At 43.0% G+C, this 15,813-nt stretch overlaps 1 protein-coding gene across 1 annotated transcript in view; it reads left to right on the forward strand.

Moving 5' to 3' along the window:
* The window catches only part of tafa3a (TAFA chemokine like family member 3a), an 89,611-nt gene that overhangs the window by 57,593 nt on the left and 16,205 nt on the right, over positions 1-15,813 (forward strand). Inside the window, exon 3 of the mRNA XM_042090650.1 lies at positions 14,831-14,983. Within this exon, the coding sequence (XP_041946584.1) occupies positions 14,831-14,983 (153 nt within the window). The remainder of the gene's footprint in view (positions 1-14,830; positions 14,984-15,813) is intronic.

The raw sequence follows: 15,813 nt of genomic DNA on the forward strand, positions 1-15,813 counted from the left end.
TTTATATACCATCAACTAGATGTACCGCATAGCGGTACAAAATATGACCGCCGCTCAGTCCTGTACATCCATTCCGCGAAAATAAATCACACTTCAATTTGTCTCCATCTTTTACTCCATCCCCCACTCTTGAAACTTTTGTGTATGCTTGTTTGGCATGCCTGAGTGTGTGTGTGCGGCTGCACAGAAAGTAGCCTACTTGTGCTGAAAAGGTGAATAGATTGTAGAATAGCCAAAGAAGATGTAGCATTGTTATAAAACCTTTAAAATCTCTAAACAATCACAAGTAGGGCAGGTCATCACAGTTCATCCATTGCAACTGGATTGATGAAAGGTCACTTACACCTGTAGGCTACATTGTATTTGGGAAAAGCAAAAGGTATCAGCATAATGTTATTTATTTATTTATTTATTTTTTATGTATTTATAAACAAAAACATCTCTGTCAGTTCCATGCCGTTTTCAACAGCTATCAAAAACAAAGGTCATTTTTGGATGGATGGATTTTTTGTGAATGTTTCTTCTTCTACATAAGATTTTAGTCATCTTTAGTTCATGTAATACTTTATTGTCAATGCACAAATTAAGTAACAGTAGTCTGAAACGTTATTGTTAATGCACAAATTAAGTAACAGTAGTCTGAAACGAAATGCTGTTTTACATCTAACCAGTGGTGCAAATAACTGACATGTCCAAATGGGCCTTGATGAAATGCGTCGCTAGACTGTTCATACACATTTTAACGGGCCAAAGTTGAAGAGCTTTTGTCCGTTATTGTTCGTGCAAATATAGGCTGATTCATGTTCCCTTGCATTGTGTAACTGAGGTCCATGGCTAGTCTGGCTTTCATCAGACCAAGCTCAATCTTAAGAAATCAAAAAATAAATAGCGGGCAGATCAGGCTGGGTTCACCCAGCCTAGTCCATAGGCACCCGATATTGTTTAATTTTCAGATTGAGATATACACGCTCTGGCTATTCTAAATGCAAAAATGCATTAGGGAGTTATGACAAAACTGTAACTAACAAACTAGATCCTAATAGAAAGCTGTTAGCTTCCCTAAGCTACAGGTAGGATTATAAGGTAGGCCTATTTACAACATAAATTGTCAATAGGCTATGCTGGCGACACAAATAAAATCTCCTTTGGAAACCAATGGCTTACGACTTACAGTATCAAGCGGACTTAAACTGCCATATCGTGGCGAAAAGTTGTAATAACATTCACGCAGTTCCATGAGTCAAGGAAAGCGCGAATGAAGTAGCCACTTCTAAATGGGACCCACTACACAGTAGCTTAAGGTGTGTTGCTAAAGCAGCCATAATGAAATGAAGGTGTCATTGTTTGGATACTTCACACACACGTGCTTTTTAATTTCACAGACTACAACTACCAAGCTGGAATCAAAGCACATCGATTCCCCTCTCACACCCTGCACGCACTTAAAACAAAATAAACAGGCGTCTCAGTCTCACGCATGTATAGGCAAAACTGTATCAGACCGGTGTAACGTTGGTAAATCTTCCATTGCACAGAATGATTTTGTAGCACGTGCAATAAATGACAGTCGAAAGATACAAAGAGTGCTGCTATCAATTTGCTTGGTACAACCGCATTTATAGTTTTCTACAAATGCAATCAATCAAATGGGCCTCCATCACTCAACCAACGCTAACGGTAACATTACCTAGGTCCTTATTGATATTACAAGATTAACGTACCTGCAGTAAAAACCAAGCATGTCCGATAAACATCCTCACTTCATCCTCACTTACACTTCATGTGAACATCGTCCTGTCCTTATTAGATGTTCGCTGCGGTAAATTACAGTCCTTGTAGGAAGTGTCCATTATTTTTTCAACCCACTTTTAACTTCCAAAAAAATTACGTCTCACTGCAACGATGCGCCATCTAGTGGACAAACGACTACTTATCGCCAATACTGAAAATGCAGCCATGATGATGATGATGAATATTTTGGCTTTCTTTTGATCCTATTGAATTTGTAATTATGTATCGGCCGTTCTAATACCGATAGTATGTGGGTGCCTGTGTGTGTGCATGTTTATATGTGTGCACCGCCATTTACAGGCCAATGAGTGTACAGTCACTAAATGTACACATAACCTAATTTTTTTAGCCCCCCCCATGGATGAAATTCTACGAAACTTGGCATACCCCCAGACCCCCAGAGAATGCCAGGTCAATCATACACATAAAATTTGGTGCAGTTCTGAACATCTTAACTGAAGATACATTAGGGGCGATTAAAGCAGAATAATATTGCATTTTCATTTTTTACCGGGGGGGCAAATCACAAATGAGTGATTATGAGCCAGGTTGATGTGGGCCCTTGAGACCAACATACCATAAAAGATTCACAGAGAACTGTGTCTGCCCTACCCTCCTTTCGGGGGGTCCAGTCCAGCGGGGGGGCTGCAGATGAAAACGAAAAATGACGGTTCCATGCTATCCATGTGGGGGTACATGCCCACCAAGTTTTGTGTACCCCGGTCTTTCAGTGTCCCGGGAATCCTTGTTGGTGTACGTCACTAAATGTACACATAAATTATTTTATTGTAAGGCCCCCCATGAACGAAAGTACACAAAACTTGGCATGCATTCAGAGGGTGTCATAATGATCCTACACTTTTAATTCCGTGCAGTTTTGACCTTGTCAGCCAGAGATATTGAGATGAAAACACCTAATTTTTTGCTTTTTAATTTTTAACTAGGTGGCGCTATACATGAAATAAGTGGTAATGGGATGGGTTGACATGCCCCCTTAAGACCAACATACAAAAAAAAGGTGGACCTCCTAGGCCCTACGGTTCTCGAGATATTCACAGAAAACTGTCTCCGGCCACCTACAGGCCAGTTGGTGTATAGTAACATAAATTAATTTATTGTGTGGCCCCCCATGAACGGAATTCCACAAAACTTGGCGTGCATACAGAGGGTGTCATAATGATCCTACACTTCCAATTTCGTGCAGTTTTGACTATGTTAGGTCACAGATACCTTCAATTACACCACCTCATTTTTACTTTTTTGTGTTTAACTAGGTGGCGCTATACATGAAATGAGTGGTTATGGAATGGGTTGACATGGCCCCTTGAGATCAACATGCAAAAAAAAAAATGGTCCTCCTAAACCCTACGGTTTTCGAGATATTCACAGAAAACTGTGTCTGCCCTACCCTCCTTTCGGGGGGTCCAATTCAGCGGGGGGGCTACAGATCAAAACGAAAAACGATGGTTCCATGCTATCCATGTGGGGTTACATGTCCACCAAGTTTCGTGTACCCCGGTCTTTCAGTGTCCCGGGAATCATTGACGGAAATTTGGGCATGCGAAAAAAAAAAAAAAAAAAAAAAAAAAAAAAAAAATCTGACTAAACCTATATGACCGCCGCTTCGCTGCGCGGCGGTCATAATAAGAGCCAAATATAGTGCTGCCAGATGGCAAATAAGTACAATAATATGCACAGTTAGTGTTTATGCATCAGTTGAAGCAGATTATCTTTTTTCTCCCATGTAAACCCACGGGATTGATTGAAGGTTTGGATTTTTAATTCCATATGGCATGTTTCTTTCAAAAGTTGTTTCTTTTGAACAAGCATCTGTAACCTACACACCTGCAGTATTAGAGAGTAAAACTGGCCAAGGACGACATTTATGCATAAACGCATGGACAACTACGTGGTGTACACAATGGCAGAACCAAAGCTGAAATAGCTGAAATTTGACCGTTATTTTATAGATGAATATGTGAATGAGATATCTGTTCAGTAAAGAAGAATACATTTGTCTTTAGAAAGCAGTCATCATCACATACTCAATACTGAACATCATGGCAGAACCAAAAACATCCCAAATTTCCACCATCAATCGTTGGCATAATGAAAAGGATAGTTTTTGGTGTAGAAGGATATATTTCCCTTCAGCATACATCTACCAGTGCAGCCCGTCACCCAGAGAGAATGTGGGCAAGCTCTGAAGGCGCACACTGGGCTGTAACACTCGCTGCGGTCTCAGAGGCTTAAGGTGTGAGCTCTGGGCCCAGAATAAAGTGCTGTGGCCGTCTTCACCGCAGCAGCAGTGGCCTGGGCAGGCAACAGGACAGTGCTTCATGGACCAGCACTACCCAGAGGCATGTGTGGGCATAATGTTCCTTTTGGGCCACCTGCCAGCCAACTCCCTCTCTCTCTCTCTCTCTCTCTCTCTCTCTCGCTCGCCCTCTCTTTCTCTCTCTCTCTCTCTCACTCTCTTTCTCTCTCACTCGCCCTCTCTCTCTCCCTCTCTTTCTCTCTCTCTCACTCTCTTTCTCTCTCACTCGCCCTCTCTCTCTCCCTCTCTTTCTCTCTCTCTTTCGTTCCTCTGGCCTCCGAATGATTGCCCAGGGAGCCCTTGGGGATGTCCACTGTGGGGGTGCTCTCTATGGTTTACAGTTAGCTTGCTTTGTTCAAACATTGTTCATTACATTTGTACAGCTAGCTGGCCAAATGTCTAAACTGCCCTAATATTGACATGGCCAAGACCAGCACCATTCAAGATTAGCCTACTGTAAGACCACAATCAAGGACATTTAATATATTGTAACGTCGGTGCACAAGACATTGCGTAGCGTTCTCCCACACAGGGCATGCTGGGATGCGGGAGCGAACATTTGGGGTTTGCGTTAATGTTAGCGTCTTTGTTGTAACATGTTTCCCTTTTTGTTCTCCCTCGTGTTTGATCCTCTTTGTGTGGGGGGCTGCGTCCACCCCTGTATGTGTAGCGTGTGTGTGTGTACTTGACCTGCTCTGTGTGTATTGTGTTCTGTGTCTGTGTCCCTGCTCTCGTTCTCAGCTAATAAACCTTTTGATTGGACAACTGTGTGTGTCGCTATCAAATCGTTACAATATTTTGCAGAAAAGTGATATATAGACATAAATAGATATCCTTAGTTGCCAAAAGGATAAAAGACCGTTGTCTACACATTATACCTGCCATAGTGACCTACAGTATAGCACACACACAACAACATGTGGTCAGTATATTGAACCTGTAACTTTGTTGCTTACCACAGTTTAGCTCAAGAATGACTCCAGGGATAAAATATGTAAATAAAATGTACATCATATCACTCACTGATATGGTGTGGTTTGTGGTTTTGAATGCATCACTTGTAGCACTTTCTCTTATTGAAGGAAACATGGCATTTCCTGTGGCTGTCAATCCATTAATGATTTTCTCAACTGAGAATGGCGGCACTCACATTTGTGGGTGTTTATTTTAATGGCTGTTTTGATCTCTTTTACTTAGCATTACATGGACACTTTGACAGTAAATCATTTTGTGGTTCATCACCATCGGGACAGTACTGCCCAGCAGTTGATAGCATTTTGAAGCTAAATAAGCATACAGTCACTGAATATTTCACTGTGTACATAGGCACCCAAACACTATGCTCCTCAATATTCCCTAAGTGACTTATTTCAGCTTCAGGAATTTTGTACAGGAGTTTTCCATTTTGCTACTTTTGGTGATCCAGCATGACTCTGTTTACATTTACCCACAAGAGTTGAGTGGAAAAACATTTGCACACACTGAACTTGTACGGTTCTTTTTACTCCGTTCTTCGTACTTGTTCTTCCGCATACTGCATACTACATACTACAGCACAGGACAATATTTCACTTAACGTAGAGCAGCCTCGGTGAGCAGTGGAGGTCAAAAGTCGAACTAAACATCTGCGAGATGAAAGTGGAGGCTGTGCTAGGATCCGTAGCCTTCCATCAGTCCAGCCCAGTGTACTTATTTATTTATGTATGTTTCTATTGTGTGCTTTCCCCTTCTGTTTGTATCACTGCCAGAGCTCTGGACCTTTGCCCAGGACTGCGTCTTTGCAGACACACACACAAACACACACACACACACACACACACACTTCCACCCCATCCCAACCCGTCCTCAAAGGCTTGACTCTTGACTTTACCGAACGTTCTGTAGGCCAAAATCAAAACACTGGTGAACGTTCTCAAGACTACCTTGACGCGAGCCTCTTCTGGGTTGCCAGATGTAATGCAGACTTAGTTAACGTTAGTTGACCTGCAGCTGCTTAAACGTTTCTCCAACCATGACCCAGCTACACATTACGGAAACAGTGAAAACAAAAAATACCTCTCTAACCAACGTAACATATTTAGCTGAAGTTAGCGATGAAGATGAAGTTTAGCCTAGGCTACCTGTCGTGGAGAAATATGGCCAGCTCTGCGTCAGACTTGATATTCTTCATTTAAGGAAGACGTCGCCATCTCAGGAAGCTCCTCCGATGTCCACTTAATTGGTTTCTTGTTTTAATTTTGGAAATTTGCCTGCCTCTCCTAGTCTAGCCTACTCGTTCATGACTACAACTGACAGCTGTTGACAGTTGGCCTTTGCTAATTTGGCAACCCAAATGGGGCCCATGGGACCCAGCCCATTATTAATACGCTTTTCTAGAATTAATCGTTCAAAACATACACGAAAATTCCAAGAGATTCCACCCCGTAACTCATTTTTTTCACTGGTTTTTACGGGGTTTTACAGGTTATTGTAACGTTGTCAAATAAGCCATTAGTTCAATTCATCGTGTTTCCTTACTCTCTGATGACATATGGTGATAATTATTGGAATGGTTACCATTTATTTTCCATTATTTCCTACATACTGGTCCTTTAATGCAGACAAGCACAGTAGGAGGGGAGGTCCAGGGGAAGGCAGGGCTCTCTCACCATGGCTCTCTGTCAGCATAACCGCCTGACTGGACATGCTGGACATGCCCGAGGGCTTGCTGGATGGGTTGGAGGTGTTTTGCTCCAGTCTCTCAAATGGACGTGATTTCCTCTTTGTGATTTTGTGTGGAATAGAAGAGTTTGTGCTAAGCGTTTGATTTAACAAATGCTGACCATTTGAGTTTTTCCAAACTGCTTTTATGCTCTCTATCACCCTCACTCTATCTCTCCACCATTTCTTCCTTCACACTAACTCCGTTTCTCTCTTGTTCTCTCTCACAAACACACACACTCTCTCTCTTTCTCTCTCACACGCTCTCTTGCGTGCTTGTTCTCATGCTGTCTCTATTCCTCTCTTTCATGTCTGTGTTGTTCTCTCTCTCTCTCTCTCTCTCTCTCTCTCTGTCTCTCAGTGTGATCTGTTTTCCTGGTCCTGTCAGGCCTTTCTGTTCGATCTCCATTCCGAAGGCCACAGATGGCCAGGTTCTCTTTCACTTCATAACAATTTCATAAGTGACTTGTCGCAAATTGCCGTGGCGATGCTATGGTAATTGGGTTGCCACTCTTGCTCTCAGCTCTCCTCCTAAAAAGCTTCGCCCAACACCCCCCCCCCCCCGTTCTATCGTTTTTCTTCGTCCTCCCTCTCCCCAGCTGTCTGTAGGCGTAATAACTGTTAAGACAGGCTGAGTACAGGGAGGCTGATCAACAAATTACACAAGAAAAATGGACTGATTCCCTGATAAATAGGCTCGGGAGCAACAGGGGGTAACATGATGCGACTTCAGGGCAAAGCGTGCCAGAGCATGGTGGGAGAACATGCCCTACTCAGGTAGCTGTGGAATTATTTCCCCGATATTTACCACACCAGCCACTAAGATAGTGTGTGCTGTGTGAACGTGATTGATAGGTACAGTACAACGTACATTTATACTAGTAAATATTGTAGTAGCATGTTCTTGGAGTGATATGGTTCATAACATTTGACTGTGCAGTAACTACATGACAAGTACACAGACATTTTTCATTATCTCAGTAAGTATACTGTTAGGAGGATATATTATGTGATATGAAATGGGACATTTTCTGAATTCGTGTTTGTTTGTTTAATTGGACATAGAGAAGTGTATAATTGCAAAGAAGAACTAAACTACAAATATGGGACTGTGAGACTGGGATATTACCCCAGTAAACCATAAGACCAGTAACCAGGAAAGCTCACACTAGCAATGACACCATGGTCATTTAGCAGCTAGTTCCCCATGTCAGGCTTGTTTGTTGGATCTCTGACACTGGTGCGCTCTGTTGAGTTTGCCATTCCTCCTCACGGTCCCATTTTTACACTCCAATGGTTTCATCAACATCCTCCCCACCTCTCTCTCTCTCCCTCTCTCTCTCTCTCTCTCTCTCACTCTCACACACACACACCTACACACTCTCCTCTTTGTCTCTCCTTTGACTACGCTCCACATTGGAACTATTGATGTCTGTCACAAAATGTTCTGGAGTTTGGAGTTCTGGAGCAGTGTGTGTGTGTTGTTTTTACATGCGTGTGTATGTGTGTGTTTTGCATGTGTATGTGAGTGTGTGTGTATGGGGGCGGGCGGGGGGGGGGGGGGGGGGGGGGGGGGGTGTATGATGTCAGGCTGCCTAAATGAGACTGGGAGCGGTAGACTTGCTGCGTCTGTGTACAGTCTGCCTTGGCTGCTTGACTGCACAGCTGAGATTGATGTTGTCTGCCAGCATCTGCTTTGGTCATTTCATAGGTGTGGTTCTGTATTCTACTCCACTCCACTCCACTCTACTCTACTCTACTCTGACTGACTGCTTTCAGCTCTCTCTCTCTCACTCTCTCTCTTTTTTTCTGTTACTCACTAACTCTTTCTCTGTTTGCTGCTTACATGGATACATTGCATTGCCACACATTGCATCACTGGTTAGAAACATCTATCTAACAAACAAGCCAAAAATTACTCAACACTCTATTTAAGACACGCACTCTATTATTGTCTGTAAGCTCTTCTGGATTAAAATACAAGGCTTTGAGGTTTCTAGTGTTTTTTTCTCCCAAGTTAAGCTGAAGTAAAAATCCTAAAGAAAATGTACTTATGGCAAAACCCTCAAAGTTGCCATTACAAAACACTATGCCGAGAATGCATGTGTGCACAAATGCTCAGATGGAATCCTGATCATATAGGCTTACATGTGAGGTTTTTGTTTTATTTATCCAAACATTACCTACGTACACTACCTCTCCCAAGTCTGAAGGAATCCTTTCTCTTTTACGTGTCGTCTGCCTTGGCATTTAGGCATTAGGCTTTTGATAAGTCCCCATCGTAATTAAATTAAACTGAATTGCTGTGAAGACCAAAAACATTTCTGAATAGTAATTTCGCAAACACATGGTCTTTCATCTGTAATGTGGTCCTCTCTCAAAGACACAGGCAGGCCTCTTCTATGCTAATTCATGGCAGACACCAAGGAAATGTCTCACTTTCTGCTTCTATTTCTGATTTCTCAATATGCTCGCGCCAACCTATTTTTACAAAACAGAGCCTCAAAGCAGCTCAAAAAGCCTATCATTGGTAATTTTTATGTGAAAGAGAAGTTCATCCGTCTAATATTCCATTTTCTGCAGCCCGCTTAGCAATCTGCACTGTTTTATTTTTAAATAGCCCCTCACCCGAACAGAATATGTCACACGCTCTCAGTTAGCTACTTGTTTAAACCTATCAGCATGGAATAATCAGAAAGTGGCATAAGCTCCACACATGTAACAGTTTTTGACAAGTGTTGCCAACATTCGCAAATCCTGTTATATTTTACAGAACAAAATAACAAAATACAGCCCCTTCCTTGGTATGCAGAGGACTTTATTTTTATGGCTGCAAATAAGAAATGGCCTTTTGAATATAAAAAGATGCTCTTCATGACCCGATTGAAGGCAGAGCTCTTGATTTAGATAATGCCTCTTGGCCGGGTATGCGCCTGCCTGGCCTTACGTCTCTCTGGTCATCACCCAGCCGTAAATGACTGACAACAGTGTTCAACTCACTGGCTCATGTCAGGATTGAGAAATGGCTTGGTAATGTCAGCCACCCCTCCATCTGAAGGACTGCCTAGCTAACCCTAAGTTATGAAGTAATGAAGTAACGGCTATTTAACAATCAATGGAAACCCCTATTAATTCCTGTGCTCATGTTTCCTCATGACCACATTTATTGGCAGTGCATAATTCTTTATAATGCACGCTCAAAGGCAGCCAATGAATGCACATGTTTGTCTGAGCCTCTAAAACTAATGGCTGTGGCACGCATCTCATGGAATTATGCACTGCATAGAATGTTTCCCCTCCTAAGGCTGACTGCTGCACTGCCTACACAGTCATTATATATGCCTAATGCACTCACATATGCATATAAAGTAACAAACATTACACCACGGGCACTGAGAATGTGTTTAGAAGATATTACGGTGAAGGAAATTATAGGAGGTGTTTGCCTTCTAGATTTGCTCAATTTCAGGGTTATGGGGGCTTCAGAGAGCCCTCAGTGCATGGAGGCCTGTATTGAGAGTGAAAGTAAATAAATTTAATTTGAATGGATCTTCGTCTCCTTCCTCTCTCTCACTATGCAATGGCAGCCTCTCAAGTGAAAATGCATTAAGTCTGTGCAATGTAAATGTCACATCTCTGTTTGCAAGTCATCTCTTCCTCTACCTCCATCACACATACAAACACACACACACGCACGCACGGACGCACGCACGCACGCACGCACGCACGCACGCACGCACGCACGCACGCACGCTATCTTTCTCTCTCCTTCTCTTCTGTCTCTACCAATCTCTCTCTCTCTCTGTCTCTCTCTCTCTCTCTATGCCTGTGAGTCATATCTGCTAATGGATTCCAGTGGAGTGATGCTTGCTAGGTTACTTATCAATCAGGGATCGATAGCTGTGATTGTGGAGCGGGGTGGCGTGCCTAAGTGGGATGGATTGGCTGGAGCTCTGCCGCTTCCCATCGGTCTTTACCCTGGCTTTCAGCTCCCCTCTCTGCTTCATGCTGAGGTGGCACACACACACACACACACACACACACACACACACACACACACACACACACACACACATACACACACACACACACACACACACACATACACACACACATACACACATACACACACACACACACACACACACACACATACACACACACACACACACACACACATACACACACACACACACACATACACACACACACACACACACACACACTCACACACACACACACACACACACACACACACACACACACATACACACACACATACACACATACACACACACACACACACACACACACTCACACACACACACACACACACATAGAGCCCCTGCCTGCCTAGTGTCATGACAGTCCTAAGTGGCTTAAGTGAAGCGCATCGATCACCGGTCCTGCAAACCATGCAGATTTTTGCCGTTCATTTTCCAGCCTCACTCCATGAAAATGCCCTCCTTCTATTCGATTAAGCGTGTCTCTAATTCTGTCCCAGTGAGTGAGAGAATGTTTTCATGTGTCCCTGGATAAGAATTTCCACTGACTTTCCTTGTTCTCACTGTATGTACTCATCCATTACCCATTTGAAATACATCTCACATTTGGTCTTAAAATCTGATGCTTGTTATCCTTGCTGTTATTGCATAGGCAATGATTATTGGATATCAGATTCTGGTAATAACACTAACAGCTACAACTAACTAATAATCCAAAAGTAAACTATACCGGAAGTGCATTTACAGAAATATCAATATATAATATATAATATAAAAATAAAAAAAAATCGGCCACAGGCCTTATACTGCTCAAACATCAGCTGAATGAGAATCAGAAGTCGGACTGCTTTAAATTTCCTGCTGCTGCCGACTAGACTAGCAGGTCAAATACACATTTCAGTGTATTGAAAATTTCAGACAATACACATCACCAAAAGAGATTTCCTTTCATTGTTTACTGGAACTAAGAAATAATTAGGATTTTGTTTAGCCATAGTAGCCTCACATCTGGAAGCACAATAGAATCATAACATCACTGATATCACACAACCATCAATAAACATGTATATTAAATAGTATACATACTGATCATTTTATATGTGAACAATTTTATATTACAGTATTGGTGGTAAGTATGCAAAAAATGTATTCCTTTTAATATATTCAATAAACATGTGTTAGAGTACTGTAAGTGTATTACATTTTTCTTAGACAGTATCATTAGAGAACATGTGATTTTGGTGACAGAATTCTCTAACATGGGGATTTAAAAAAGCCTCTCTCTGGCGTGTCGTGTGAGTTCAGGGCCGCTAGTGACGGCTACTCTCAGCTAGACCCAAATGGCAGAGAGCCTCCTCAGTCTGCCAAACACCTCTGGGCAGGTCCAGCGGTTCACTTCCTGATGGGGAGGCTTTGATGTGGCTGGTCACTGGCCAGTACTCACCTTGCCCCACCTGCCCACCTCTACACACACACAAACGCACGCACAAATGCACACACACACACACACACACACTCACACACACACACACACACACACACACACACACACACACACACACACACACACACACACACACACACACAAACACACACACACACACACACACACACACACACACACACAAATGCACGCACACACACACACACACACACACACACACACACCACACACACACAAACACACACACACACACACACACACACACACACACACACACACATACACACTTATATAGACACTTATGTACACTTTCTCTCTCTCAAGCAAACACAAACATACATACACACACACACAGACACACATACACACACTCTATCTTTCTCTCACTCACACACAGACATAGACACACCCAACTCTGCCCCACCTCTCCTCTGTTCAAAACTGACTTCCACTGACCTTGGAGACGGAGTTGCGGTTTAATCAGCGAGACCTCTCCACTGCTCTGCCACCGCCGGCCTCACCCTCCTGCAGCCTTAATGAGGAGAGGAGGGGTGAGGAGAGGAGAGGAGAGGGGTGAGGAGAGGAGAGGGGTGAGGAGAGGAGAGGAGAGGGGTGAGGAGAGGAGAGGAGGGCAGATGAGGGGAGGGGAGAGGAGAGGGGAGAGGAGAGGAGGGGAGAGGGGGTGAGGAGAGGAGGGGGGAGCAGAAGAAGGGAGGGGAGAGGAGAGGAGGGGAAAGGAGAGGAGGGGTTAGGGGAGGAGAGAAAAGGAGAGACAAGGAAAGGAGAGTAAGGGTGAGAAGAGGAGAGGAGAGGAGAGATGAGTAGAGGAGAGAAAGGCAGAGGAGAGGAAAAAATGTGCAGAGCAGAGATGACCTCTCTCAGAGCCCAGGAATAGCACACTGGACTGGTATGGGGCTGACTGAGGACAATGCCACTGACCACCCCACCACCACCTCCCATCAACAGCACCACCATCTCTGCATTGATTTGTCTTTTCCCTTTTTGTTTCCTGTGAAGGGAGGGCTTGAGGTGATAGATTTGAACACATTTTCAGAACAGACTGAGCAATGAGGGGGCATTGAACTCTTTAGTCCAACCAGAGCCCTGTCCAGAGCCGCTGCAAGTCAGCTGAAGGGATCCATTTATTAGTGTTTTGGTACGAAGGAAAAAGGAAAGGAGAGGAAAGCTGAATTCCAGGTAATGTCAAACTTTTAAACCAGGCAGAATTAAAAGTGTTGTAAATTAAAAACTGTTATACAGATTGATTTACTCAACTGCTGCCTCTTCATAGTCCCAAAATAAGATTACAATTCCTCTTTTGATCCTGAGAGAGTTTGAACACTCAGTTGCAGCTTTCCAAACTTTGGAAATTAACTTTGACCCTGGAGCAAGGGCAGGGGGTGGGAGCTGTGGGCTGGGGGATGGAGGGTAATCACATCAAGGACGATCAACTTCACCTGCCGCCAATGGGCGTGCTCGGGCCTTCTCCGAGGCTCCCACTCGACGATTGTTGACTGGGCCTTTGTTGGAATGTGAATAGCGCTTCATTGATTCCAGGCAAAATGTTTTTAATGTTGCTGATGAGATTTTCAGATTGCCCACTAATGGGTAGACGGAGACCCATTCTCAATCAATTTTCAGCTGAAGTCCCAAATTGAAAATCTTTAGCAATCTAATTAGGACTGGTCTGAAAGGAACTCTGAAACTCTCAAAGCATTCCTCCCCTCCATCCAGCTCTTCAAAATGATGTGTAAATGCAGCCTTTCATATGCTAACACATGCATTATGGTGCCCTTGTGCCAGTCAACCAAAGCAAACAAGTAATTTAGAAAGGAGACGGATTAAGGTGTCTTTTGTGGACTCAGAGAAGTTTGGAAGTGCTAGCTCTATATTTCTCTTTTTCTGTTTATTACATTTAAATCCACTGACATGACGATTTTCATATTCAAATCTTAGTGTTTAACCCAAGGCTACAAGTAGCAGCACAATTCATTCTCCTAATGAAATGAATGTTTACTTTGGTGGGCGATGCCATGAATGCTAAATGAGCTAATTATCTGTGAAAGCATTTGGAAATGAATTACTTAGATTTTAGTCCGAGAAACTTCATTTGTTTGATGAAATCTAACAAGCAAACATCTTTTAGGCTGAAAATAGTGTCATTAACAAATGGATGTTTGTTAATCAAATCAGAATTATGTTGTTTTGTAATTGAAGGAATGAGAAAATAGTACCCCAACTCATTTTCTACTGGGAAAGACTTTTCAAATTTAAATACAATTCCATGCCATGATAAAAAAAAAAAACAGACAGCCCTGCCATTGCTAAGGCCCTGTATAGCACACACTGCTAATCCAGACTATCTCTTTTTGCTTATTCACAGCAGACGAGTCTCGATCAGTAATACCTCATGAAAGGGACTGCTGCACTGCCAGCAACCATCAACCACAAACATAATAATACTGAAAAGCCAAAGGAAAAAAAAACCCCTTGGCAGCCCAGGGATGTTGCGGTTTTTTCTCAAGTGGGCGCGTATGTTTTAAAAGCAGCGCGTGTCCTTGTTTGTCTTTGCAGTTCAACATGTGAAAGCGGGGACCTGCGAGGTGATCGCGGCGCACCGCTGCTGCAACAAAAACAAGATCGAGGAACGATCGCAGACTGTCAAGTGCTCCTGTTTACCTGGGCAGGTTGCCGGGACGACGAGAGCTGCCCCCTCATGTGTGGATGGTATGGCTTAGGTTTATTTTTCACACAGACTCACACACACACACACACACAAACACACACAGGCACCGACACACACACACACACACATACACACACACACACACACACACACACACACACACACACACACACACACACAAATTACATACACAACGTGTTTTTGACTCTTCTCAGAGAAAACCACATACTCCTGAGCTGACCTAAACGTTTCTGGCACTCTGCATTTAAAGCGGGTGAATTTTGATTTGGCATTAGCTTTTGTTTGTGTTGTACTCAGTATGTCTTAAACTTTCCCCTTCTCTCCCTTGTTATATCCACAGACAGCATAGGAATTACCCATAATGGTGTGTGTATGAAATCTGAATAGGAATCGGGCTTAGCGCTGCCTGTCAGTTATGCTTACTGCCTCTCCTGCACATACAATCTCCCTCTATTTTAGAAATAAATGGTGTGCAGTTTCTCCTGTTGTGGTAATAAATTATGAACCATTTTCTCTCTTTTAAACATGTACAATACACTGTTCTCCTATTTCCACTCCTATTTCTACAGTAAATGGGGACTCACACCTTCTATTTCAGTAATCCACAGTGAGCTGCTCCCTTATTTCTCATCATTTTGTATTTAATCCATGAGTAAGTTAGCATTAGGGAACCTCTTCTTCTATACTATATCAGTAATATAGGGTGAGTTATACCCTCTATTTAAGCAACCTGTAATGAACCAATCATTCAATTTCATTATGTAATACATAATGAATTATGGCTGTATTTTAGGAATCTATAGTGAACCATTTGTTCACGTTTGGTAATGTATGGTGTGTGGCAGCAGCA

This window comes from Alosa sapidissima, chromosome 4, assembly GCF_018492685.1.
Source record: "Alosa sapidissima isolate fAloSap1 chromosome 4, fAloSap1.pri, whole genome shotgun sequence".
NCBI classification, from domain to species: Eukaryota; Metazoa; Chordata; class Actinopteri; order Clupeiformes; family Clupeidae; genus Alosa; species Alosa sapidissima.